Below are 24,648 nucleotides of genomic sequence, written 5' to 3' on the forward strand. Positions count from 1 at the left end.
CTGTCTGACGGACGCTGTCGGGTATTTGAGCGATTATCCAGACCAGGCGGCGGGCAGAGGCGAGTTTCCGTCCTTCAAGTGCAGACGCTTTTGTCGTCCCTTCAAGCAGCAGCGTGACTGATGGCCTCGTCGACTTGTCGGGCGACAGGAGGGCTGGCGTGGCCGGCGCCGGAGCTGACAGAGGAGCGGCGCTCCTTTTTGTTCCCCGATCACCAAGCCGACCGGCCGACTGCCTATGCTCGTCAGGCATTGTACGTGCTAGCCGGAGGACGAGACGTCGTGTCGCCAAGACGCCGTTAACCATTCGAGAGAGGCCAACAAAGACAGCATCTTCCTGGAGGAGACCAACGGCCACCGCAAATCACCCCGCTAATTGAGCGAACGAAATCGGCGGACCCTTTGAAGTATGCTGCCAGGATAGTGGGAACTCTCGAGTAGCGGCACACACACGACGAGGAAGAGCCCTGCTGGCGCCACCACAGTGCAGTGTTCACGTGGACCATGCATGCTCGCCCCCCCCTCACCTGTGTGTGCGTGATTGGTGTTCGACTCGGAGAGGAGGAGCCCGACAGGGCATAAAACGACGAGGCAGAGTGCTGGACGTCGCTCTGAACTATGTAACGTTCAACCACCACGCTCGTGGTTTGTGAAACCACTATCCCTTCTTTTCTGTAAATATGTGTAAATAATGTCATAAACCCCTGTTTTATTATCGCGTTTTATTATCGAAACCGCTTTCCTCTGCTGGTATCTTCTCCCATGCCGCTTTGCCTTGTCTCCGAGTCCCCCTCCCAATCTCGCGTGGCATACATCATCACTGATGCGCTGCTTGAAACACCGTCTACTTTCGGTTGTCGCGCCACCAACCGTCGACTCCATCAGTGCTTGTTGGCAAACCATGGTTGCCGTAATCGTGCCGGTATAGAACCTGCGTTGCGCACATGCCTTCAAAGGATTGCCAACGTGATGGATCCGTAGGGGGACACGCTATGCCACGCACAAGTTACACGCACGCAGGCAACACGACGAACAACAAACAGCGCAAACAGCTGCTTGCAGACTGACCGAAATTGTAGGCTCTTGCTCGACAGCATATTTGGCATATTTGGCTCAGCGCGCCAGAGATGTGGCACGGCGCGTCACGCGGAGGCCTGAAAAGAAAAAGGAATTGTTTCTTGGAATTCGTGGCGCGTTGGCTGCTCGCAGCGCTGCCGCATGCAGAATCGACGGCACTCTGCACACAATACGCACGTTTACTTGAAATGCTTGAAAAAATATTGGAGGTTTTTTACGGGCCCCTTAAAGGCCAACTCCGGCGATTCTTCAAGGTCAAAAGATCTCACTGTAATTTACTGGGTACATTCATTTGCATGTTTTCATCATTCGTCCCCGATTACAGATTGAATAGATGTGCAGAGTTTTACCCATGAATTTTATAGATTGCCACAACTCTCCTAACTGGCTTCGAACAATTATTGGCAACATTGTGCGTGTGTGCACAGTGCGTGTGTGCATTGTGCGTGGCAACATTGTGCGTGTGTCCTTGATTTTCATTCCGGGCACTCTAAAGTTGTGAAAAATGCTGTCACGACGTGTATGAGGGCTGCACTTAAGAAGTCTTGCCTGCACTGGATGAAGGAAAGTATCGAGATGCCATTGGACGGGCTCAAACTGTCTTGGTTTTCTGAGGTCTATTTGGCTAGGCTGACAAAGAATTCTACAGGTTCTGAGCATGGCAGGCGCTTGAAAAAAACTGCCTGTTGTCAGCATTGCATTCTCTCATAGTGTATCACACTATGGGTGGGCAGCAGACATGGCTCTTCGAATTTTACAGTCGTGTTGCGTGCTACAAGAAGGCAGTGCTCTGGAAAGTGATGCGTCATGCTAGCAACAACACTTGGATAGACACTGTACGCTTGTCTCTATTTTTTGGCTACAGGGATATTATTATTGGGCTTTTAGCATGCTATGGACACGCTGTGGCTCTGACATCTGCGCAAGTGAATTCACCGCATACGAACATGCTCAGAGTAGTGAATGTATGCTTTAAAAGTAAAGATATTTGGCAGAGAGCTGTTTGGGTGGGTGGCTGGGTGAAAATTATGGGAAATGAATTCTCTGGCCACTTTTAGTACTCTAGTTTTTAATGTTAATATTAAAACTAAAGACTGACCCGACAGTTCAGGACCGATTCGGTTTCGATCTCAGCGGTGACTGTAAGAAATTGTGTGGTTCCCAAAACGCAGCCAGTTTTTTAGTTTTTAATTTTAACATTGAAAACTATAGACTAAAAGTAGCTGGAAAGTTCGTCCTGTTTGTTTGCACTACCAAGTTGCTCTAATGAATTTCTATCAACAGGCCCGCCTATCAACTCTTCTGCAATCATTCAAGTGTTTAATGATATGTGTCATAGCAATAGTGCAATATACCAATGTATGTCATTGCTACTGTGCAATAAAATGTTCATGAACAAAATGCTCATAGTAGTTATAGAGATTTAACACCCCAAAAACCATCATATGAAGCGTAGTGGAGGGTGTCGGAAATTTCGACCGCGTGGGGCCCTTTAGCGTGCACCTTGATCTCTTATTACACAGGCCTCAGACGCTCTGCTCCATCAAAACTGTGGTCGCCGCTGCTGAGATAAAATCCGGCGACCTGCGAATCGGCATTCAAGCACAGTAACCAATTTACCATCATCATAGGCAGCAGAACTTTAGCACACACGCATGATGTTCAGGCAATAAGACGTGTTCATTGACTCTCAATGTCTGACTGATACGTAGAGAAATGAATGGAATTTCGGTAATTCTCTTCAGGATCAAATCTTAATCATCAGGCGGAGCACAGACAGGCTCAAAAAAGCCGAATATTAATGGCAAATGACTATAACTATGCTCTACAATGAATCAAGCACGACAAAAGGAACCAACATTAGCCACTTACAGCCAATGGCTAAGTGAACATCGGTTAAAGAGCGGCGAAAGTAGCCCAACATTAGCAGGTCAAGGCCAACTTAGGCTGAAGGACAGCAGTATCGGCTCATTATTTGCTGGCGAAAGTCATTGGTTCAGCCGATATTGGCAGGACGGAAGCAAGCCAGGCCGAAGCCACCTAGAACAGGTCAAGGCCTGTGCACTCCTCCCGTGACGTCACGTGCCTTGCTCGAGTGGGCCGTGCCTCGCGAAAAAGTTTGTCTGCTAGCCGCCCAGGCTCTATTCACTCCCATGTGCTAGACATGTGTGGGGTTGCCTCACACGTCATAATGGTAATCACATATATGTACTTTTTACTCAAGCATGCAGATGTAAACTCAAGGGCAAGGTATTTCAAGGTAACACATGCTAAAGGAAGCTTCGATTATTGTGCCCGAAAGCTGTAGTGCTATAAGAATGTCCGACTATGGTATGGGGTTTTTCGATTTCCTTGATTAAAAAGAAATGAACTATGATCAAATATATTTCATGCAGTCTGCATCAGTTATTTATTCTGAGACGAATCTTCAAGCCGTTAAAGGTAGCTTAATTAAGCATCTTCAGTTTTCTCTCCAGTGCTGCACCGTTAACTTGTCGGTTTTCATTTGGACGTAGTTTTTCAGTGAGGTATTGGTGGCTGCCCACAATATGTTATGAAGCACTGTGTCTGGATGGTGTCCTTTGCAACAAATGTCCAAATCTTCATTTTAAATTAGCAGGTGCTTCACCACACTGAGAAGAAGCTGCCTTTGGTGCCGTGCTGCATGAAAGTGGGCAATGTTCTCTTTTGAGGTTATCTTATCTAGCACGAGTTGTGTGTGCAGAACAGCACTTGTTGGGGAAACTTGAGGGCCCCTTTTTGTGAGGCCTTTGTTCAGCATATCATCTCCCATTGGCATATCCCTATCTCGCCTCGTGATGTTGGCCACACAATTTTTACAGGGAATTTTTATGAGTGCGGCGAGGGTGCAATAACCTACGATATACGCTATTGAAGGCAAGCTTTCCTCTTTTGTCTTCACATCCTTTTTGATAACCTTAATGCCATATTCTTCCATCACCTTGGTTGCATCAAACACAATGCTGCTCGGCTGGGACAGTTCTTTCATGTCTGGAAATACCAGCACGATTTGAAACTTCAGTTTGACCTCTGATTCAAATATTTGTTGGGCGGAAATATGGTAGTTAAATCCTCATAGCAGACCGTAGCGACCAAACCTCTCCTCAAGGCTGTCTGCCTGAAACTTTCCAAGCAAGACATATTCAAAACGTAGCTCCTCCAGGCAATACCGGCCGACTTAAATCAAGGTATACAATGTGAGACGTAGTGTTAGTGCGTCTCCGTGGTTAACAGTCCTGCACGGCCAGTGCCAACCTTCAAGTTTTCCCAAGTGTCTAGCCAGTCCACAAATGTGTTAAGAAACTGCAGCTGCATGTCCTCCATACTTCTTACGGGTGCTTGATGAGGATTTCTTAGGTGCTTGCCTTTAGATTTTTCGCGTTCACAACGCAACACCACTTGTGTATTAATTCTTGTTGTTCAAGGTATAGCGCATCCAGGACTGGACAGAGAAGAACACAGAACACATACACGGCGCCGTGTATGTGTTCTGTGTTTTCTTCTCTGTCCCGTCCTGGATGCGTTATACCTCGAACAACATGCATAACCAACAAGCCCGCCGTGCAACCTTAGTGTACTAATTCAATATATTCGGCAGTTTCTTGGGCAGAAATCAAACCAAGCTTTGCACCATACGTTTTGAGTGCTTTTGCAATAAATGGGCTGATCACTTTCAGTGCTAGTTTCACGTTTTGTCTTGCGAGGTTGGAGGGGTTCAAAGCCTAGTAGGTAAATCCGTATCCAAGCTTTGAGAGATTGTGCTGCCCGGATGCGTACAATTTACGAAGTGTCTCAAATGTTGCTTATTTACTTGCACCTGCGATGTTGTACTTGAAAATTTGGGATAAAAATTGAACAGGCTTCATTTTCCTGGTTCAACCAGTTGTTACGGATGCACTTCAACAAATGCACGGTATCGACAACAAAAAATAGCGGCCTTGCATTGTCTGGTGGGTGTGGGTACACAATGTCTATTGTTATATAATGGCAATTACTGTCAGTCCTGTTTTTTCAAGACCCAAAATACTTTTTTAAGATGTCGTGCAAATGGCTGGCTTCAATGCTGGAAATAGGAAGGATGTGTACCACATCTTTGTAGGCAGAAAGCAACGAAGATAGCACGTTTCCATTTTATCCGACGACGGTCTTTAGGGAAGGATAATAAGTGAACCCTCGGTCTACCGTCATAATTTCCACGACAGTTTGGCACACAGCAGCGGCCCATCCTGTGAACTTCCTGATAATTTCACATCACGAAACTTCACTGCTTGCACTCGAAAGAACACAGACAGGGTCAAGACTTTCACAAATCTTCAAAGCACGTCCACCAGCACTATTTCCAAATTCTTGTGCAGCGTAGCACCTCGCTATGGCAGGCCCAAACAAGTTCCAACATGCTCGCCTTAACGAAAGGAGTGACTGACTCTACATTCCCCAACCGCTCCTCACCTTGCCCACCAGTTCGTCGGGCTCAGTGTGGTGATGTTAGACAGGAAAACGAAGGGAGTGCAGAGGCCTTCAAAATTCTAGGAGGTCCTGGCCAGGCCCAATATCGCATGTGAAAGTCCTATATTGGATAAAGGGTGGCAAAACCGGCCCAGTATTACTGGCCAAAGTCATCGGCTCAGCCATTAATGGCTTACAACCTTCAACATTAGGCCAAGATTGGGCCTCGCATAATCGCCGTAGAAGCAATACCGGCCCTACTTTTGGAGCTGCCTGGAGTTCGAGTGGTCTTTGGCAATTATGACAGAATGCTTAGTAAGACGGAGGGCAAGAAAGAAACATTAAATTAGCATTTTTTTAAACACCGTCGTCCAAGGCTACTACTCCAAAAATGGATCTGCATGGCACGAGGCCTTGTTAAGTTACGTGACGGATGTGCAAATGTTCTACTCACAAACTTTGGAAATGAGGTGCAGCACATTGCAAAAGGAACCGTCATCGCCAGTCTGAATGATTTCGTCCAGGTTACGGAGCTGCGCACTTTCGAAACCAATGAGTCTGATTTCGAAGACGTGAAGTCTGTTCTTGCAGCCATCGACATCGAGCCACGTCTACTACCAAGCGAAAAAGAGCAAATAGAGGGTCTTTTGAGGGAATTCGCCAAATGTTTCTCGTTGTCATCTAAGGTTCGACGCACTCCTATCGCCAAACATCGCATCATTGTCGACGAGTCAGTGAGGCCAGCCCCGCCGCGGTGGTATAGTGGCTAAGGTACTCGGCTGCTGACCCGCAGGTCGCGGGTTCGAATCCCGGCTGCATTTCCGATGGAGGCGGAAATCGTGTAGGCCCGTGTGCTCTGATTTGGGTGCACGTTAAAGAACCCCAGGTGGTCAAAATTTCCGGAGCCCTCTATTACGACGTCTCTCATAATCATATGGTGGTTTTGGGATGTTAAACCCCACAAATCAATCGAGTCAGTGAGGCCAATACACCGGCATCCATACCGAGTGTCATCAAGAGAAAGAGAAGCTATTGGTAATCAGGTTAAAGAAATGCTCAAAGACGATATAGTCCAGCCTTCATCAAGTCCATGGGCGTCACCTGTTGTTCTTGTGAAGAAAAAAGACCAAACCTTACGTTTCTGCGTTGATTATCGGAAGCTGAATGCCGTCACCAAACGGGATGTTTATCCTCTGCCAAGAATTGATGACACTCTGGATAGGCTGCGAAATACCAGGTATTTTTCCTCATTGAATCTTAAAAGTGGATATTGGCAGATAGAAGTTGACGAAAGAGATCGCGAAAAGACAGCGTTTGTGACACCGGACGGTTTATACGAATTCAAGGTGCTCCCTTTTCGCCTTTGTTCAGCACCCGCCACATTCCAATGGATGATGGACACAGTGCTTTGTGGTCTTAAATGGCAGTCATGCCTGGTTTATCTCGACGATGTTGTAGTTTTCTCTGCTACCTTTGACCAACATTTGGAAAGGCTCCGGGCTGTGCTCACTGCGATCAAATCAGCGGACTTGACGATAAAACCGCAGAAATGTCATTTCAGCTTCCGTGAGCTCCTTTTTCTCGACCATGTCATCAGTGCAGAAGGCGTCCGCCCAGACCCTGCAAAAACTGAGGCCGTAGCAAGATTTCCGAAGCCAACAGACACAAAGGCTGTTAGGCGATTTTTAGGTCTCTGCGCCTATCATCGACGGTTCGTTAAAAAAATTTTCACGAATTTTGCTGACAAAAGAGGAAATGCCTTTCGTATGGCTTGCCGAACAAGAGGATGCCTTCAATGAACTACGAAAGTGCCTTCAAAGCCATCCTGTTCTCACGCATTTTGACGAGGAAGCGGAAACCGACATCCACACGGATGCAAGCAATTGAGGTCTTGGGGCCGTGCTCATCCAATGGCAAAACGGACAAGAACGAGTCATTGCGTATGCCAGTCGCACTCTTTCGAAAGCTGAGGTGAACTACTCAGTGACCGAGAAAGAATGCCTTGCCGTGGTATGGGCTATCAGCAAGTTTCGACCATATTTATATGGTAGGCCTTTTTGAGCTATAAGCGACCATCATTCGCTATGCTGGCTGGCTAATCTCAAGGACCGATGTGGACGGCTTGCACGATGAAGCTTGCAATGACAGGAGTATGATATCACGCTTGTGTACAAGTCAGGTCGCAAGCACAGTGATGCGGACTGCTTGTCACGTGTTCCAATTCATCCTGCTGCTTCTGCTTTCACCGAGGATGGTAAAGATTTTATTTTCTTGGGAGCTGTGACACCATCAGAGATGGCACATCAGCAGCGATCCGACCCTGAGATACTCCTCTTGATCAAGTACATACAAGGACAGTCTGTCGATGTTCCACGACCTTTTTTCCACGGCTTGTTAGCGTTCGTCCTACGAAACAACGTCCTGTACAAAAGGAACTTTGACAACAATATAGCGACATTCCAGCTTGTCGTCCCTTCACATCTGCGACCAGAGATTTTGGAGGCTTGCCACGACGATCCATCAGCTGGACACTTAGGAGTAAGCAGAACTTAGGAGTAAGCAGAAAACGGTGGATAATAGTTGCGACCGACTATTTAACCAGATATGCCGAGACTGCGACTCTTGTTAAAGGATCAGCCGTTGAAGTAGCCGAATTCTTCGTCTCAAACATCGTACTGCGGCACGGAGTTCCAAAAGCGTTGATCACAGACCGAGGGACTGCATTTACGGCCGACCTGATGAAATGCATTATGAAATTGACGCACACCAGTCATAGGAAAACGACGGCATACCATCCTCAAGCAAATGATCTTACGGAACGACTGAGCAGAACGCTGGCTGATATGTTGTCAATGTACGTTGATATAGAACACCGTACTTGGGATAAAATATTACACTATGCAACATTCGCCTATAACACTGCGATGCAAGAGACAACACGAATGACGTCATTCCAACTTGTTTTTGGCCGGACGGTAACGACACCTTTAGATGCAATGTTACCTATTGACGAGACGCCCGAGAATTACTATGACGTTCACGACTACATACAGAAGAAGCCAGACAGCTTGCATGATACCGCATTCTCCAACAGCAGAAAACCGACACGCATCGATATAATCTGCGAAGAAGAGACGTCCAGTACGCACCTGGAGACAGAGTATGGGTGTGGATTCCTGTACGAATACGTGGCCTGTCAAAAAAACTGCTTCGCCGCTATTTCGGTCCGTACAGAGTGCTTTGCCGCGTCGACTCGCTCAACTACGAAGTTATGCCAGAGGGACAGGATATTTCATCCCAACGGCGGCATCTCACGAAAACTGTGCATGTCGTCAGGATGAAACCGTATCACGACCGGCAATGAAACGCTGAAGATACAACGTTCTTTGACGTTAACGACATTCCCGACGAGGGTTTGTGAATGACTGCCATGCAACCAGTTCGACACAAGCATCGGGACGATCCACTCTGGAAAGGGGGGATCGTCACATTGTGACTTCAAATTACGCGCGCTAGCAAATACTTGTGCCTTCTAGATAATTTGCGACGCACGAGGCTGCAGGACCCAGTTGCGCGCGAACCGTGTTGGAAAAAAGAAGAACGTAGAAGAAGAGGCAGAAGTAAATCCTCAAGACAATCGAGCTGTGTTATTATTCTCGGGCACAAGTTCGCCCTGCCTACGTTAGCCTATTAAAAGAGTTCATTGAAGAGTGCGTTACAATATACAAATATAAAAGAAAGGAAAACCAATATCGCTAGCTTAAGCAAGTGTGTTAATTCACAAATGGCACTTACATTTTTTACATTTCCGGACTAGGATATTTTTTACCATTTAAATGTGCTAGTTTGAGAGCCTGGCCCTGTTTGATTGCCATAAGACCACATGAAGTACAATGCGTTACGGGAATTTCTTGCCACCTGCCGATTTATAACTAATGTAACCAGGGAGAACATACTGTCACGTGGTCGTGACGTTGATGAAGGCAGCAGTTGGCTTATTTAAATTGAAAGCTTTTATTTTGCCTTACTTATGACTGGAAAACAAAGTCGAATTACTGCAAGCATTGCACGCTGCACATGAATATCGGCAAACAGAATGTTGACTGTCGAAAAACTGATAAGCGGTGAAGTGCATCGACATTTGCACATGAACCATCAAATTTCCCAGCCGTATCACTGGTCATTGTGCAAGCACTAGAATAAGCTCGAGTGTAAGCATGTGGCGTTCAATCTATTAATGATTAAGCTTCTTGAATACTGAGGCACGGTTCGCACTGAGCATTGCTGACAGTCTTTGTGGTGTAAACAAAATTTAACAAATGCGAAATGACAAATGTGCATGGCAAACTTTTTAAATGAATTAAAATGCAGTCGATTCGTTTTAACACATGAGTCACATAGTACGTATTGAAAATACCAAATATTTTCCAAATAGTTTTCGAATATTTTGCTCTGGCAAAAAAAACTCTACACAAACAAAACTATGAAAAAGCTGAAAGATGTATTTCTCCCTTTCGGCTACTAAATTACCAATGTTAATGCATCCCAAACATTTTCAAAACTAACAAAGCTATATTGATTACCGAAAGAAGGCATTCCTTTTAAAAATCACACTCTTACTCAGTTTTTACTACGAGAAAGCTGGATTCCATTATTCAGTGACTGTCTTCACCTTGTAGTAACTGAATGGGGGTGCTATGTCAGCAATCAACTTCATGAATAACAGCATCATTTCTTCCGAGGAAGCCACGCTCTAGGTCCGCTGATGACTTCCAGTTGGATGCTCATGTTGCAGTCCACAGGAGCTTGTGACTGCTGCGCCTGGATTCAGCGATACGGAAGGAAATCGTCTTCCAAATCAGCCGATTCTGACCAAATGCTTGCTCTTGTCTACTTTCATATCTTTTGTATGTTATTTATTTCAATAGTTTTTGTATACAGCTACGTGATATCTAACCTTTTACCTCTCGCTACTACAGTTCTATGTGGTCACAGTCTTAACTCTTGCACAAGCTTAGATTATGTGCTCTAGAGGCTTTGAACATATAATTTTTTGCAATGTGGTAAAAATTCCTACCCCACGTTCAGGGCCTCACACTTCACTGAACACGACACACATCCAAAGAACACGAAGTCTCTGGAAGTCCCACACAGTATTCATTTTTTTCCACCTTTCGTGGAAGCATTTCTGTTTGTCAAGTGACAACAAATATTTTCTGTGTCCTACAGTAACCACATCATTGTTTCGAGTATAAAAAACAAAATATCATGATAGAGCAGCAAAACACACGCACTCACACTCCCACACACACAGAAAAAAGAAAAGGGTGCCATGCATGTGCCCTTCTTTGCTCACCGAAAAACTAGCGGGCACAAATTTTCGTTAAAAAGTAACTTCATAAGTGCGAAAAAAAATCCTTTAGAAACATATGATTTCGACTATTTTAGGACTAATTCATATTTACGCATTTGGCTACGTTTGGGCATTTTCGGCTACTACGAATTTCAATTTGGCTGTTTGAGGTTTGTGCCATCTGGTAACGCTGGAGCTCACCATTTTAATTTTTTTTTTGTTATGTCAACGCCTTTTCTAAGAAGATGCCTGCCGCATGAGAAAAAAAAAAAAAAGCTGCCACACTCTTTTTCTTCTTCATATTGAAAATGTTCGCAGTCGCTAGCGTCACTTGTGGCGGACGGTGCAACAACGCAACACTTTGCATTGCCTCCGAAACGGTGATGCACAGTTGCAGGTCTCGAATAACTTTCGACTGACGCGCCCAAATCTAAAAACTGAGATTATCACCACAGAACACCCACATACCACCATTTAGTATCGCCATGCCTGCCTTTTCCCCTGTATACGGCTGTACGAGCACCGACGGACTAGACTATGTAAGTAGCGTTTCGCAACCTCCCTAGGGGGGTGAAACTTTGCGGTTTTTCTGTCCCGTGACCGCAGCGATCCTAACGTTTGGGGGCTGTACTACCTAAATGAATGTTCTTGTTCTATTTTATAGTTATTACTAGGTTACTCAATAACTCCGGAGTTTTTACTACACAAGTGAACCTAAAGGTTGCAGTTCGAGATTGCGAAAATAAGAGCGCCACCCGAAGTGGAAAACGGGAACTGCGCAGTCGTCCTATCTCTCACGGAGAAAAAGGGGCGTTTCTTTTCGCGCGCCCATGTATGCTACAGCATGCGGTGTCCCAAAGGCCGCTTTTACCGCTGTAAAGTTAACATAAGCGCGAAAATGCACGCGACAGCGACGAGCGCCGCGACGTAGATCGTCTTCGCGCGATCAGTCGCTAGCGCACCAGGTGGTCTAAATTTCCGGAGCCCTCCACTAAGGCGTCTCTCATAATCATATAGTGGTTTTGGGACGTTAAACCCCACATATCAATCAATCAGTCGCTAGCGCAGGCAAACCTCATTCACGCGATGGCTTCGGCGAGCGAATTCCACTGTTGCTGGCATGAGGCCGTCTACGCGCACCAAGAAAACCGCGTAGCGAGTGGTATGCAATTTAAAAATAAGATATATTGTTGTGTAATGAAACGGAAAGTGTTTATTATTGCCTTGCAGCACTTTTTTATATGCACATGCGTAATAAACATTGCGTTATTTCTTGTTGCGCATACGTAACTTGGGCAGGGTCACGTGCACCTATGTAGTCTTTGTCTTTTCCGGTATTTCGCTATTCGCTGCTTGAGCCCAGCACTTCCGGGCGATGAGCGACGGTTTTCAAATGTGGAGAACCGAGCGATCCTGCGAAAACGAGCACGCGACACGTCGCGCGAACGCCCTGTTTCGTCGCTCATAGCGTCGCTGTCGCGTGCATTTTCGCGCTTATGTGGTTTGGGCTTCAGCCAAACAGACGCATCCATGGATTCTCGCCGTCATCACAAATCGTGCTGCGCTGAGTGGTGTCGGAATTCACGACACACCGGCATAAAATTCTTTCGGATCCCGGTGGACGAAAGGTACGATCTGCATGCTGCTCGTTTTGTCTTTCTACGCTTGCACGGCATATCAGGATGCGGTTGCTTCAGTAGCTGTGTAATTTAATTGAGCTACACGTGCATGATTTATTCATTACATTCTGATTGTCTGCTTTTCGGCTTCAATTATACATGACATGCACGGCAGAGCATGAGGAGGCGGCTGGAGTGAGACGCTGTGCGGACGTGTTTCGCATGAGCTCCGGCCCGGTGACCGACTATCGGCGGACGCGCTTTTTTCTGGACTTGCTGTCAGTGGGCTCGTCTGCAGGAGGTTGCCCTGTACCTACGGACACCACTCGTTTAGGCATGTTTGTCCCCGTTTTTGGAGTTTCCGAGATTTTCCTATCAACCCCGCGGTGGCAAGGCTAGGCCTATCTCCTAGGCCAAGCCTGGCCTGGCCCGCGTCGCCCGGCGTCTGACCATGGGCCTTGTTGGGCTGAAGATGGAACACTACGTCGAAGGGGAGACTATAACACTCAAAGATTTTGAAGCGGGAGAGTGGGCTCCAGTGCTGAAGGCACAGGACCGATTTAAGAAGACTCAGACGCACGGAGCGCAGCAAGTCAAGCGGAGGAAAGCGCCGGTATGGAAGAAACGCGGACCGTTTCTCAAGTTGTCAGCTACGGATTTCAAGATTGTGTACAGGCCCCAGAACTGGGACTTGAGTGTTGTGACAGCGAGAGAACTCGGATGTGCACTGAGAGCAGCAGCGCGTCTAACGAGTGCGATTGCCGCGGAAGACGACATTGTGCGGGTTAATGGCACAAACAACACGTTGGCGGTGAGCACACCGTGCATAAATCGCAGTGGGGCATATGCGACTGTGAAGACGCTCAAGCTGGGTAATCGTGACCTGCCGGTTTCGGCGTTCGTGGCGCCGTTGGAGAACTCCGTGCGGGGAGTGATTTACAATGCTTATAATGGATGCCCAGTGGAAGAAGTTCGGGCGGGATTCCTGAAGAAGAATGAAGGCATAGACATTCTGGATGCGAGACCTCTGGGAAAGTCAAAGGCTATTCAGATTACGTTCGGGGGAAAACGCATACCCCGGCAGATTACTTACTGGAACTGTCTGTACGTTGTGATCCCGTACAGAAATTTAGTCGAGACCTGCTATAACTGCAGACGAGTTGGACATCGAGCGGACGTTTGCTATCGTCCGAGGAGCAACCTATGTCACCGTTGCGGGAAGGACCATCCTGCCCCGCCAGAAGGAGAGCCACCTACGTGCACGCCGGACTGCATCGTGTGCCATGGTGCGCATCACACAGGGAGCCGGAACTGCAAGTTTCGCCTGGCTCGCAAGCCACCGACAGGCCGGCAGCAGAGCATCGAAAGAGAGAGCGAAGCTGGCAACGATAAGCGGTCCTCGAGGGCCACGGAGCGGTCACCAAGGGGTAATGAAGGCAGAAGCAAAAGCAGGGACCGGTCGAGTTCCTTCCCGCCATTGCCAGGGCGCGGGGGCGGCCAAGATGGTAGACGAGCATCCAGTACCAACAGCTGTGCACGCGACACCAACAAAAAGGTTAGCTTGTCAAGCACGGGCTCCCAGAACGAAACCGCTCGAGAGAGGGAGTTAGCAGCGCTGGTTCAGCGACAGGGAGACTTGATTAAAAGAATGGAAAATAGAATTGCAGAGATGGAACGCGCACTTAGAAACGACCAACGGCAGGGGACACAGGCACCAGCAGTGCAAGGCCTACAGAAAGCGACGCAAGAGGCGTCTGCTCGCGTACAGGAGAGTGCAGCTATGGAAGTGGAGAATCGGGGGACAGTGAAGAGACCACTGCCGGGGGATGAGGTTGCTAACGCAAAACAATTAGCCAAAACGTCACCAGTAGACATGCCACAGCCTGTCTTTAAGGTCATTAGTCTTAAGTCGGATATAACAACACTTGCGGATAAAGTAGGCAAACAAGGGGAAAGACAGGATAGGTTGGAGGCTCGAGTCGAAAAGATCGAAGCCAGATTAGACACAATAGAGGAGCGTCTCGGCATGCTCTCCACTGAATTTAGGGATTCCCAAACCCAGGTCATGGGCATGTTTCAGCAGCTTCCTACTCTATTGGAGGCAAGACTGCCTCCCGTGGGTGGCCAAGTGCCATTAGTCAACCTGGTGCCTCATTATGGCACCTCGCCAGCAAATTGAGGTTTGGCAGTGGAACTGCAAGGGCTTTCGTCAAAAGCGGGGTAACCTGCAGTTGCACGTACAAAATCTGGACAGTAAACCAGACATAATAGCTTTACAGGAGGCTAGTGGTTCCGTAAAATTACCTGGATTTAAGGCATTTACAGCGCCAGGAATTGATTCAAGGGGCGTATCACGCGCCTTCACAGCCGTGCTAGTCCATCGCAACATCACTGCCATTCAGCATTCCGTAGATAGCAGCAGGGAAGACTATGTCTTGCTTGAGATTTTGCCTAAACGAAAGTATGAGAAGAGTCTGTTTTTACTTAATGTGTATAGTTCTCCAAAAGATAAAGGATTGGGCTTGCCACAACTCCTGATTCAAACTCAACGGTTAGCAGCTCGCGCTCCGCTTATAGTGGTAGGAGATTTCAATGCGCCTCACCCGGAGTGGGGTTATATTCGAGCCAGCCCAAAGGGCAATCGGCTTTGGCAAGTTGCCCGGGATCTGCGATGGACGCTGTTAAACAATCCACAAGATCATAAGAGGATAGGCAACAGCATAAGCATGGATACCTCCCTAGACCTTACGTTCTATAGAGGCATCAGTAATGCAAAGTGGATTAACACGGGGCAAGCCCTAGGAAGTGATCACTGTATCCTTTCCACGACGTTTAGCGCTGCGAAGCATAAAGACAAAGTGAGGGGACATAGAATTACATATTGAGACAGATTTAGGAAAAACAGAGCAGACACTAAACGGGAAAATTAATGACCTGGATGCATGGGTACAAGCGCTCAAGGAGGATGTAAATAATACCACAGTAGAAGTGCGAGTCGAGCAGGAGGAGACTATTACACGTGGGAAGCGCACGCGAGTCTCTTGAGAAGGTGGAAGAAGCAAAAACATAATGGCGTTCTTCGCAGAACGACTGCCAAGTTAGAACGTAAAATAGAAAATTATACAATTGAGTTGCAAGCCAAGCAGTGGGGCCAGATTTGTGATCGCATGAATGGACAGTTTGGATGCAAAAAGACATGGCAGCTGTTAAGGCATCTTTTGGATCCGGCAGCAACAAAATCGGCGCAACGGGGACAAATGACTCGGTTAATGCATCAATATGAAGGCACAATTGGAGAGTTTATACAGGAACTCCGGAATCGGTACATAACTGATGGAGTAGACGGTTGCTTACCACACTACTCGGGGGTGGAAAACTCAGACCTAGATGAGTTCACAATTGCGGAGGTGGAGTTTGCCATGGGGCAGCTGCGTACTACGTCTGCCGCAGGTCCGGATGGAGTTACTAATAAAATGCTGAAAAACCTAGATTTCAAATCGGTCGGGGCGATCACTGACTTGACAAATGAGTATTGGGTGGCCGGGGAGATCCCAGCACAATGGAAGCATGCTAGGATTATATTTATTCCGAAGCCAGGCAAGAAACTCTGCTTGGAAAACCTGCGCCCCATATCGCTGACATCATGCGTGGGCAAATTGATGGAGCACGTGGTTCTCAACAGGCTTCAGAATTATGCAGAGGCCAAGGCCATCTTTCCCCCAACTATGATATGTTTCAGGGCCAATTTGTCCACACAGGATGTCATGATACAGTTAAAACATGATGTAGTCGATCCCAGGCATGGCACGGGCACCAAAGCTGTATTGGGGCTTGACCTAAATAAAGCTTTCGACAATGTTTCGCATAAGGCAATATTGAATAACCTATCGGGAATTGGCCCAGGGGTCAGGACATTTCGCTACTTCAGATCATTCTTGGAGGGCCGAACCGCAGAAATTTTAATAGGAGATATCAAATCGGACTCATTCGCGTTGGGAGGCAAAGGGACGCCGCAGGGTTCAGTTTTGTCACCGTTCCTGTTTAACATCGCCTTAATTAAAACACCGCCGAGGCTGGAGCAGATACCGGGACTCAAAGACACATTTTATGCAGATGATATTATTCTGGGTAACCAGGGGTAGTGACGCGCATCTGGAAAAAACACTGCAACAGGCAGTTAATATTGTCGAAGAGTTGGTAGGTGAGGCGAGACTTTCATGTTCTCGGCCAAAGTCCGAGCTCTTTGTGGTTCGGGACAAACCCAGAGGGCTACATGCAAGACACTATGTTCTGCCACCGCCGTTAGAGGTAAAGGTAGGGGGTAGGCCAGTAGCTGAAGCTCAAACGATTAGAATTCTTGGCCTATATCTGCAAACTAACAGGAAGAATAGGGTGGCCCTTGAAAAACTTAAGACCACGGTCAATGCTACTGTCAGGCTAATCAGAAGAATCGCTAGCCGTAAAAGCAGGGTTAAAGAAAAAGAACTCTGTAAGCTGGTACAGGCGTTTGTGCTCAGCAGGATTACTTACGCGACACCTTATATGAAGTTGGATGCCGCAGAAAAAGGTAAGGTCGAGGCTATGATCCGGCAAGCTTACAAGGCAGCGCTTGGGTTGCCTAACAACGCGCCTACAGAAAGGCTGTTAAAACTGGGGGTACACAACACCCTGGAGGAATTATGGGAGGCGCATCTGGTGATGCAGCACGCTAGGCTTTCGACAACCAAAGCGGCCAGGATTATATTGGAAAGGATTGGCATTGGAGCAGAGGCTCCCACTGGGGACACTAAAATTCAGGTGCGGTGAGAGTTACATAAGGCCCTGTACATAAAACCTTTGCCCAAAAATATGCATCCGATTCACCATACGCTGCGCAGGCAGGCAAGAGCCAGAGCTTTACACGTTGAGTACGGCGAGTACAAAGCGGCAGTCTATACAGATGTTGCGGAATATAAGGACAAAGACGCTTTTGTGATTGTGGTGGTGGACAGGCGGGGGCGCTTGGTCGCCTCTGGATCGGTCAATACCCGCTCCTCGGAAACTGCAGAGGAAGCGGCAATAGCGCTAGCTGTAACTAATTCGCAGTCAGATTTGATTTTCAGTGATTCAAAGACAGCCATCCGAAATCTGGCGAGGGGCAGAATATCGGCGACCGCCGCACGATTTCTGCATGGGGCAACGGGACGACAAATGAGAGAAATAGAAATTGTCTGGGTACCAGCACACTCTGGGAACCCTAGGAACGAGGCGGCTCACCTGAATGCTCGAGGTTTCGTCAGCGGGGTAGGTGAGCCGCCAGTTCCGGGGAGGTCCGCGAGAGATGGGCTGGTGTCCTTTCATGACATAACGAATCATTATAAACTAGAGCGGAGGGTTTACCCGCCCCCGCACAAGCAGTTGACTAAGGCAGAGGAATGCGTCTGGAGAAAACTGCAGAGGCGATCTTTTCCCAACCCTTACGTGTTGAACAAAATGTACCCGGAGGAGATTAAGCCGCAATGCAAATGGTGTCAGGCTGTAGCAACATATGATCACATACTTTGGGAATGTAGCATAGTGCCGCCGCCAGTGGATATTTTGCGTGATCCCTCTCTTGAGCACTGGGAGGCCGTGTTGACCAGCTCAGACCCAGTCGTCCAGTTAAGGGTCGTGGAGTGGGCCACACAGGTCGCCGCCAACCTTGGGTTGATGGCCATCTAACACGGAATCATCCTCAGTTGCTTTCTGACGAAATAAAGTTTTTTCATCCATCCATCACGGCAGAGCATCTGGAAATTATTCCAGCGAATACATTTGCTACGCACGATTGTTTATACTTGTGTTTTCAATTTAATGCGTTTCGATCGTGCATTGCATTTCGATGTTGCACTTTGGCTCAAGGCAATGCAAGGCATGTCACAAATGTATTTGTAGCAGCATATACAGTAACTAATAGAACAGTGTAAGCTTATCTGCACTCTTTTTATTACCTTTTGATTGCCTGCGTTCAGTCTGTTCTCGTTGCATGCGTTATTATTCTTGAATATTATCAGCCTATTTATGTCCATAGCTGGAGGAAGGCGATTCCCATAATCTTTTGGCTATAAGGGAGGGTCCATATACGTTCATAGCATGTGTTGTTAGTACTATGTTAATTAAGTGCTGAGTACATAAATTATTGCACTTGCGAGTTTAGACGGATGTTATTATATTAATGCGTTTCAATTGTGTGTTCTCATTTTGGCCTCACGTAAATCCACGGCATATTGCAGAGGAATTTAGCTATAAATTTATAAAGTAATAATTTATAATGCATACTTCAATTTCATGTTTTCAGTTTCAGCCTTAAGTACAATTACAATATATTTACAAGAATGCAATTGCAGCTAAAAGCCCATAAATAATTGGACAATGTAAACTTACGTGTTCTACTAATTTATTACCGGTTTTAATAAGGCTTTTATGAAAGATTTGCAGCAGGGCGCGAGAAATACCCGAGGAATACGCAGTGCGCGAGGGTATTAATGTACGAATAGTTGTTTAGAGATTTTGGTGTGGGATGATTGCTATTGTCTGCAAAAATATATTTTAAATTAGGAGAAAAGCTGGGGTCGTTGCCACCAAACATTACTATCGCGCAAGTAGAAGCATGTATCCGCGTCTCTTAATAATAAAGACAGATTTTATTTTAAAGTTTGCTTTCAGATTGCTATCACAAGTCGTCTAGGTTACAAAAATTCAATTAAGAAAGGAAGATGAGAAATGTATCAAATAACGCTTACTTCGAATAAAGATGCCAGTTTTCACTCAAAGCTATCCATCTACGCCTGAAAACAGAAATACATCCATTCTAACCCAAATACTACAAACGCACACATTGATTTTCCAGATCCCGCGCTTGGCTTCAGTATGCGAGACGGCAGGACCTGGTTCATTTACCACCTCGTCAGATCTACAACAGCTACTGCCTGTGCTCTGCCCATTTCACCAGCAGAGACTACGCAGACCCTGGACAGACAAGGCTGCTAAAATGTGCCGTGCCAACAGTTTCCATCTTTGGCGATGGGCAGACACACGTCGAAAGTCCAGGTGGGAATACTGTAAAGTGATCATACAACAGCACAAACTTTCATGCCTCTACATCTATTTACAGAAATGTCTTAATACTCAATATGTGTACCTGTTCGAGTTATCATGACTCAGTATTTTTAAGATTCTCGCGCAGATTACACCAACAATACCAACGCATGGTGTACACAGCATCCATGGATTCGCCGGCATGATTTTGCTGGTAGATATAACTAGCTAAGTAAAAAATTTGCCGGCTTCACAATCGTTAAATTTAGAGCAAACGTCTCACTCAGAACGCTCTACATGTAACCTCCTCGATTCTGATTCAGTTGTCTCTGCTATTTTACCCGTGGCGTAGCATTTTACAAAAAAAAAGGCGAAAATGACCTCATAACTTGAGAGAGTACTCCATGTGGCGCGTTATCAGCTATTTCGCACATGGCGAGTGAGTAGCGGCCAACTTGGTGTCGCTGTTAAAACAATTGCACGATAGCTCTGACAGTGGGAGCAACAGAACTGGCCTTTTAGAAATATATATATATTCTACGACACCCTAGTTCAAAGTCGCTTTTAAAATTAAGAATCCAAAAGGTACTTTATTTTTATTAGCTTTATTATTACAAAATTACTTTTATTTTCAATGGGCCAAATAAGTGTAATTGGCAAGAATTCGGTTACGCGCTAGGTCATCACGGGCACCACGATGTTAACCTGTTCTAGGCACATCGCATTAAGATTTTTAAAATATATGTTTAGGATAGTTGGGACACCCATATATTTAGTGAGTGACACGTAGCGTTCTCTTTTTGTGTGTTTACACTTTTTTTATTACTCGTACTAAAACATAATACGCGAGGAGACCAATTAATAGTGAGAAAATGCCCTGAGTGATTGTAATTGCAAATATTTAATGTGACGCCTAATACCAGCTGTATGTATGTCACGCTGAAATCTGTGCTCCGCCAATTTCTCTTCACAGGCTCTCCTCGGCCCGCGAATACCACTGCAATGCCCGCTCACAGCGCCGATGAAGAAGTTCAACAGACTGAGCCCTCATGTACGCAAATTGTATTGCTCTCTAAGCTCTTTAAAACTATTCCAGATAAATGAATGCCCTGCAGCTATCGTTTTAATGTCACGTACCATTTAACAGATCCTAAAGTGCACTAGGGTGTCAGCTGGGCAAGCTAGTTCATTGCTAGGGGACGAGAACCAGAGCGATGTATACCGAAAGGCAGGACGAGACGAGTGCTTGTCCGATCCCTTTCTTGCTTGTTTGTTGCCTCCTAAGAGGGATTAGTGCCCCGCCGCGGTGGTCTAGTAGTTAAGGCGCTCGACTGCTGACCCGCAGGTCGCGGGATCGAATCCCGGCCGCAGCGGCTGCATTTTCGATGGAGGCGAAAATGTTTGAGGCCCGTGTGCTTAGATTTAGGTGCACCTTAAAGAACCCCAGGTGGTCGAAATTTCCGGAGCCCTCCACAACGGCGTCCCTCATAATCATATCGTGGTTTTGGAACGTTAAACCCCAGATATTATTATTATTATTATTATTATAAGAGGGATTAGTGTTTTTTAAAGAAGACTATGAATTAGTTGTTTTTTTCCTAAACATACCATTTTAAACGTATAACCAATAATGTTTGTTAACAAGGAGTATGCTAATGATTAAGAAAAATTAGTTGATGCTTCATGTTGCCCACGCTGCTTAGTAGGCTCAATGCCCAGCAGTGTGCTTATCAGAGGCCTGTTCCCAATGCCCCAAGTTTGAATAAGTGAAGGGTCGAGAACTAAATGTGACCAACTGATTACTCATGGAAGTAATCACTTCAATTCTACAAGCCGCTAGAACTTTTACTAGGTTTAAAGATCATGGTCAGCTTTCACAAAAACACAGTATAAATGAGCTTTTTTTCTAAATTTTTCAGGTTCCAATCCAGCGGGTCGACAACACAAGCCTTCTAGGTGCTCACCCCGGACAGCCAGAAAAATGAAGAACCTGGAGAAGGTAAATTCAAGGCTTCGAAAGGCACTGTCAAGAATTGGCAAGAGAAAGGTTAAAAAGCTTTCCCAGTCCGAGGCGTTGAATGCTATCAGGCCCCACGTCCGCAAGACATTCTTTAGATTGCTTGAGACTCAAGTTAAAATTAATGGCGTGAAATATAGAGGACGGAGGTGGTCGCCCGAGCACCGCCAGTTCACTTTAAACTTATACTTTCGTGGTCCGAAAGCGTACAGACATCTGTCAAGACTGCTTGACATGCCAACTGTGAGGTCGCTAAAGCAGTGGTTATCAAATATTCCGATGACTCCCGGAGTTATTCCAACCGCTATTGAAGCCCTTGAAGAAGCTACCCGAAATTGGCATTTAACAGATCGTGCGTGCACAATAATATTTGACGAAATGTCCTTGAAGGAACATCTGCAGTATGATGCAAAGCATGACATTGTGATGGGATTCTCCGATGACGGTAGGCAAAGAACACCAGCCGTGGCAAATTCAGCGCTCCTGATATTTGTGGCAGGCATTTCAAAAACGTGGATTCAGCCTGTTGCTTACACAGTATCAAGGACCAAAACGCCCGCAGATACTCTTCATCAGCTGATCATAACATTAATCAAGCAGCTGCAGGGAGCCCGGTTGTTTGTGAAGGCGCTCATCTGCGACCAGGGGGGAAGCAACATCACTTTGGCAAGTAAGCTAGGTGTGACGCCTGAAGAGCCGTTTTTTGTGCTTGAAGGCCGCAAGATTTATTTCCTATATGACACACCACACTTACTTAAATGCACAAGGAATAATCTCCGCGTACCTTACAAGCTCCATATCGGGCAAGAAATTGTGGATTGGTCTTTCATTACGCAACTATACGAAAGCTCGCATCCTCTCAAACTCAAATTGGCAAAGAAACTAACCGACAACCACATTTATCGGAAGCCTTTCAATAACATGAAAGTTAAATATGCCAGCCAGGTGATGAGCGAATCTGTCTCAGTGGCCATTGATATATTCATTGCTCTTGGCGTGTTGCCGGCATCCGCCAAACCAACAGCTGATTTTCTCGAGAAGATAAGTTATTCGACTGTCTGAATAGCTCTTCTGTAAAAAAAGCCAGTGACAAGTTACGTTATGCAATTTCGGAAGGGTCCGAACACCTAGCCTTTTTGCGGGAGTGCCTGTCGTGGGTTGAAAGGTGGAAATTTGACGGGCCTCGGCAACCACACACAGTTGAGGCATGGAAGGTCACCTTAAAGGCTATCCTTCTCCTCTGGGACGACCTCTTCCAAGATTTTGATTTTCGTGTTCTCTTGACTCGCTGGCTACAGCAGGACCCCCTGGAGAACCTTTTCGGGCTTCTTAGGTAAAGCATGGCTGCAATGACAACCCAAATGTGCTTCAGTTCACATCAGGTCTGAAACACATTTCTGTTGGCAAACTGGTTGCCCTTTTTTTCAGAAGGAAACTGTGAACAGGATCGCAGCACTGTGTTGGCACAAATGGCAGAGCCACCTCATTCGCTTCCTACTACTTGTGATGCAGCACCAACAGTCGATATGCTTCTTGATGAGGAACAGCCCGTTAGCCATGATATAGTAGAGGATAACGTTCTCTACTATGTTGGGGGATATCTCGTACGGCAATTTTTGTTGCACAGGCCTCCACACTGTGTGTGCAACACCCTTTTGAAGAATGCCGACCGCCAGCTTTGTGCATCACACCAGTATTTTGCTATGTTTAAGGCAAGCAACATCTCCTCAGATTTATTTGGCAATGTAACAATGCCTTCTGACGATTGCTTTCAGGATATTAAGGCCATGGAAGCTTACTTTTTGGAATATATCGGTGTTGTGGCGCACCTGCCTAATGTGAGTGGAGTTTTGGCAGGCATTTTGCACAGTTGTATGGGAAGGCGAAAATTCTGCTCTGAAGAATGCAAGAAAGCCTTTGTGCACCTCTTTGCAAGGATTTGCCTGTTGTGGCATATTCGCTTCGTGAACATCTCCTTGGCTAAACAACGCACCAGAAAATCTGCTGCAGCACGAAAACTGCGGAAGTTTTTGTAACTTTTAGGATTCTGTTTGCATATTTGAGGTCTTGAAAAACTGAGCGCTCGGAAAACACGGACGACAAAAAGACACACATATGCGCAAAAGTAGGCGCTACTTCCATATTTTTGAGTCACCGCTACTTCTATAGCTGAGGTCACCATTTTCTGCCTCTGAAGCGGACATGTGTGTGTACTATTTATCTGCTTGTATTTTGTTTTTGTTTTTTTCATTAAGCAATATAGGTATGTTACGCTGAAGAAAGCATAAACCCTTCGTGTTATCTTATGAGAACACTCTATAGTGGCTTCAGTATTTTGTAAATTTTTGCTTAAGCTTTTATAAAGAAACCTGATGCTGAATAGAAAATGTAGCAATGTCTAACTCCGATACCTTATGGTTTTTGTATCATTTCCTCTTGCATCCTAAGTGTGCGGTGTGCCGTATTATCTTGTCCCACTCATGGGATGATTTTATATCGAGATACGTGCTGTGAACTTGTGTATAGTTATTACTGTTTTTCTTTTGTCTTTGTATATACGTATGTGCGGCAATGTGCACTGGATTGATACTAGGTTATTAGCATGCTGGCATGTGGGGTCCACTTTTGTATGCGACCAAAAACGTAAAACTTTCAAGTTGTATTTGTACTGCATAAACCGTACGTTTAGGCAACAAAACATTCAAACAAACTCTGCTCTTTATTCTTGTCTAATTTATGTGTACACGTAAACAAAAAGAACGTCTTACTTAGAATAAGTAGTGCACAAATAGGTGGATAGGCAGACCATCAATCAGAACGCAATGATGGCCGTTTTCATCATGTGGCGAGTTGCGCAATAGGAAGAAGGTCGCGTGCTCGCCATCTGAATACCTTCCACTCGCTCAATTTGGCTTGCTGGTGCATCCCAATTGAATTTGGCGCTAAATCCCCCCCCTCGCCACTCGGATCCTCAGTCCTCATCAAGATGGCGTCCCCCAGTGCATGTCTGCAATGCGCCGCCATGTTTTCGTACCGCCCCCAAACACCAGGCGTTCGTCCGG

The 24,648-nt window shown here is 46.2% G+C and overlaps 1 protein-coding gene across 1 annotated transcript in view; it reads left to right on the plus strand.

The window, feature by feature from the left end:
• The first annotated feature begins 11,989 nt into the window (after positions 1–11,989).
• Positions 11,990–24,648, plus strand: part of LOC119167536 (uncharacterized) — a 40,595-nt gene continuing 27,936 nt past the window's right edge. The window contains exons 1-4 of the mRNA XM_037419032.2: positions 11,990–12,522; positions 19,382–19,581; positions 20,543–20,620; positions 21,489–21,568. Of these exons, the coding sequence (XP_037274929.2) occupies positions 12,425–12,522; positions 19,382–19,581; positions 20,543–20,620; positions 21,489–21,568 (456 nt within the window). The 5' untranslated portion in view covers positions 11,990–12,424. The remainder of the gene's footprint in view (positions 12,523–19,381; positions 19,582–20,542; positions 20,621–21,488; positions 21,569–24,648) is intronic.

The sequence above is a fragment of the Rhipicephalus microplus genome, chromosome 3, assembly GCF_043290135.1.
Source record: "Rhipicephalus microplus isolate Deutch F79 chromosome 3, USDA_Rmic, whole genome shotgun sequence".
Lineage (NCBI taxonomy): Eukaryota > Metazoa > Arthropoda > Arachnida > Ixodida > Ixodidae > Rhipicephalus > Rhipicephalus microplus.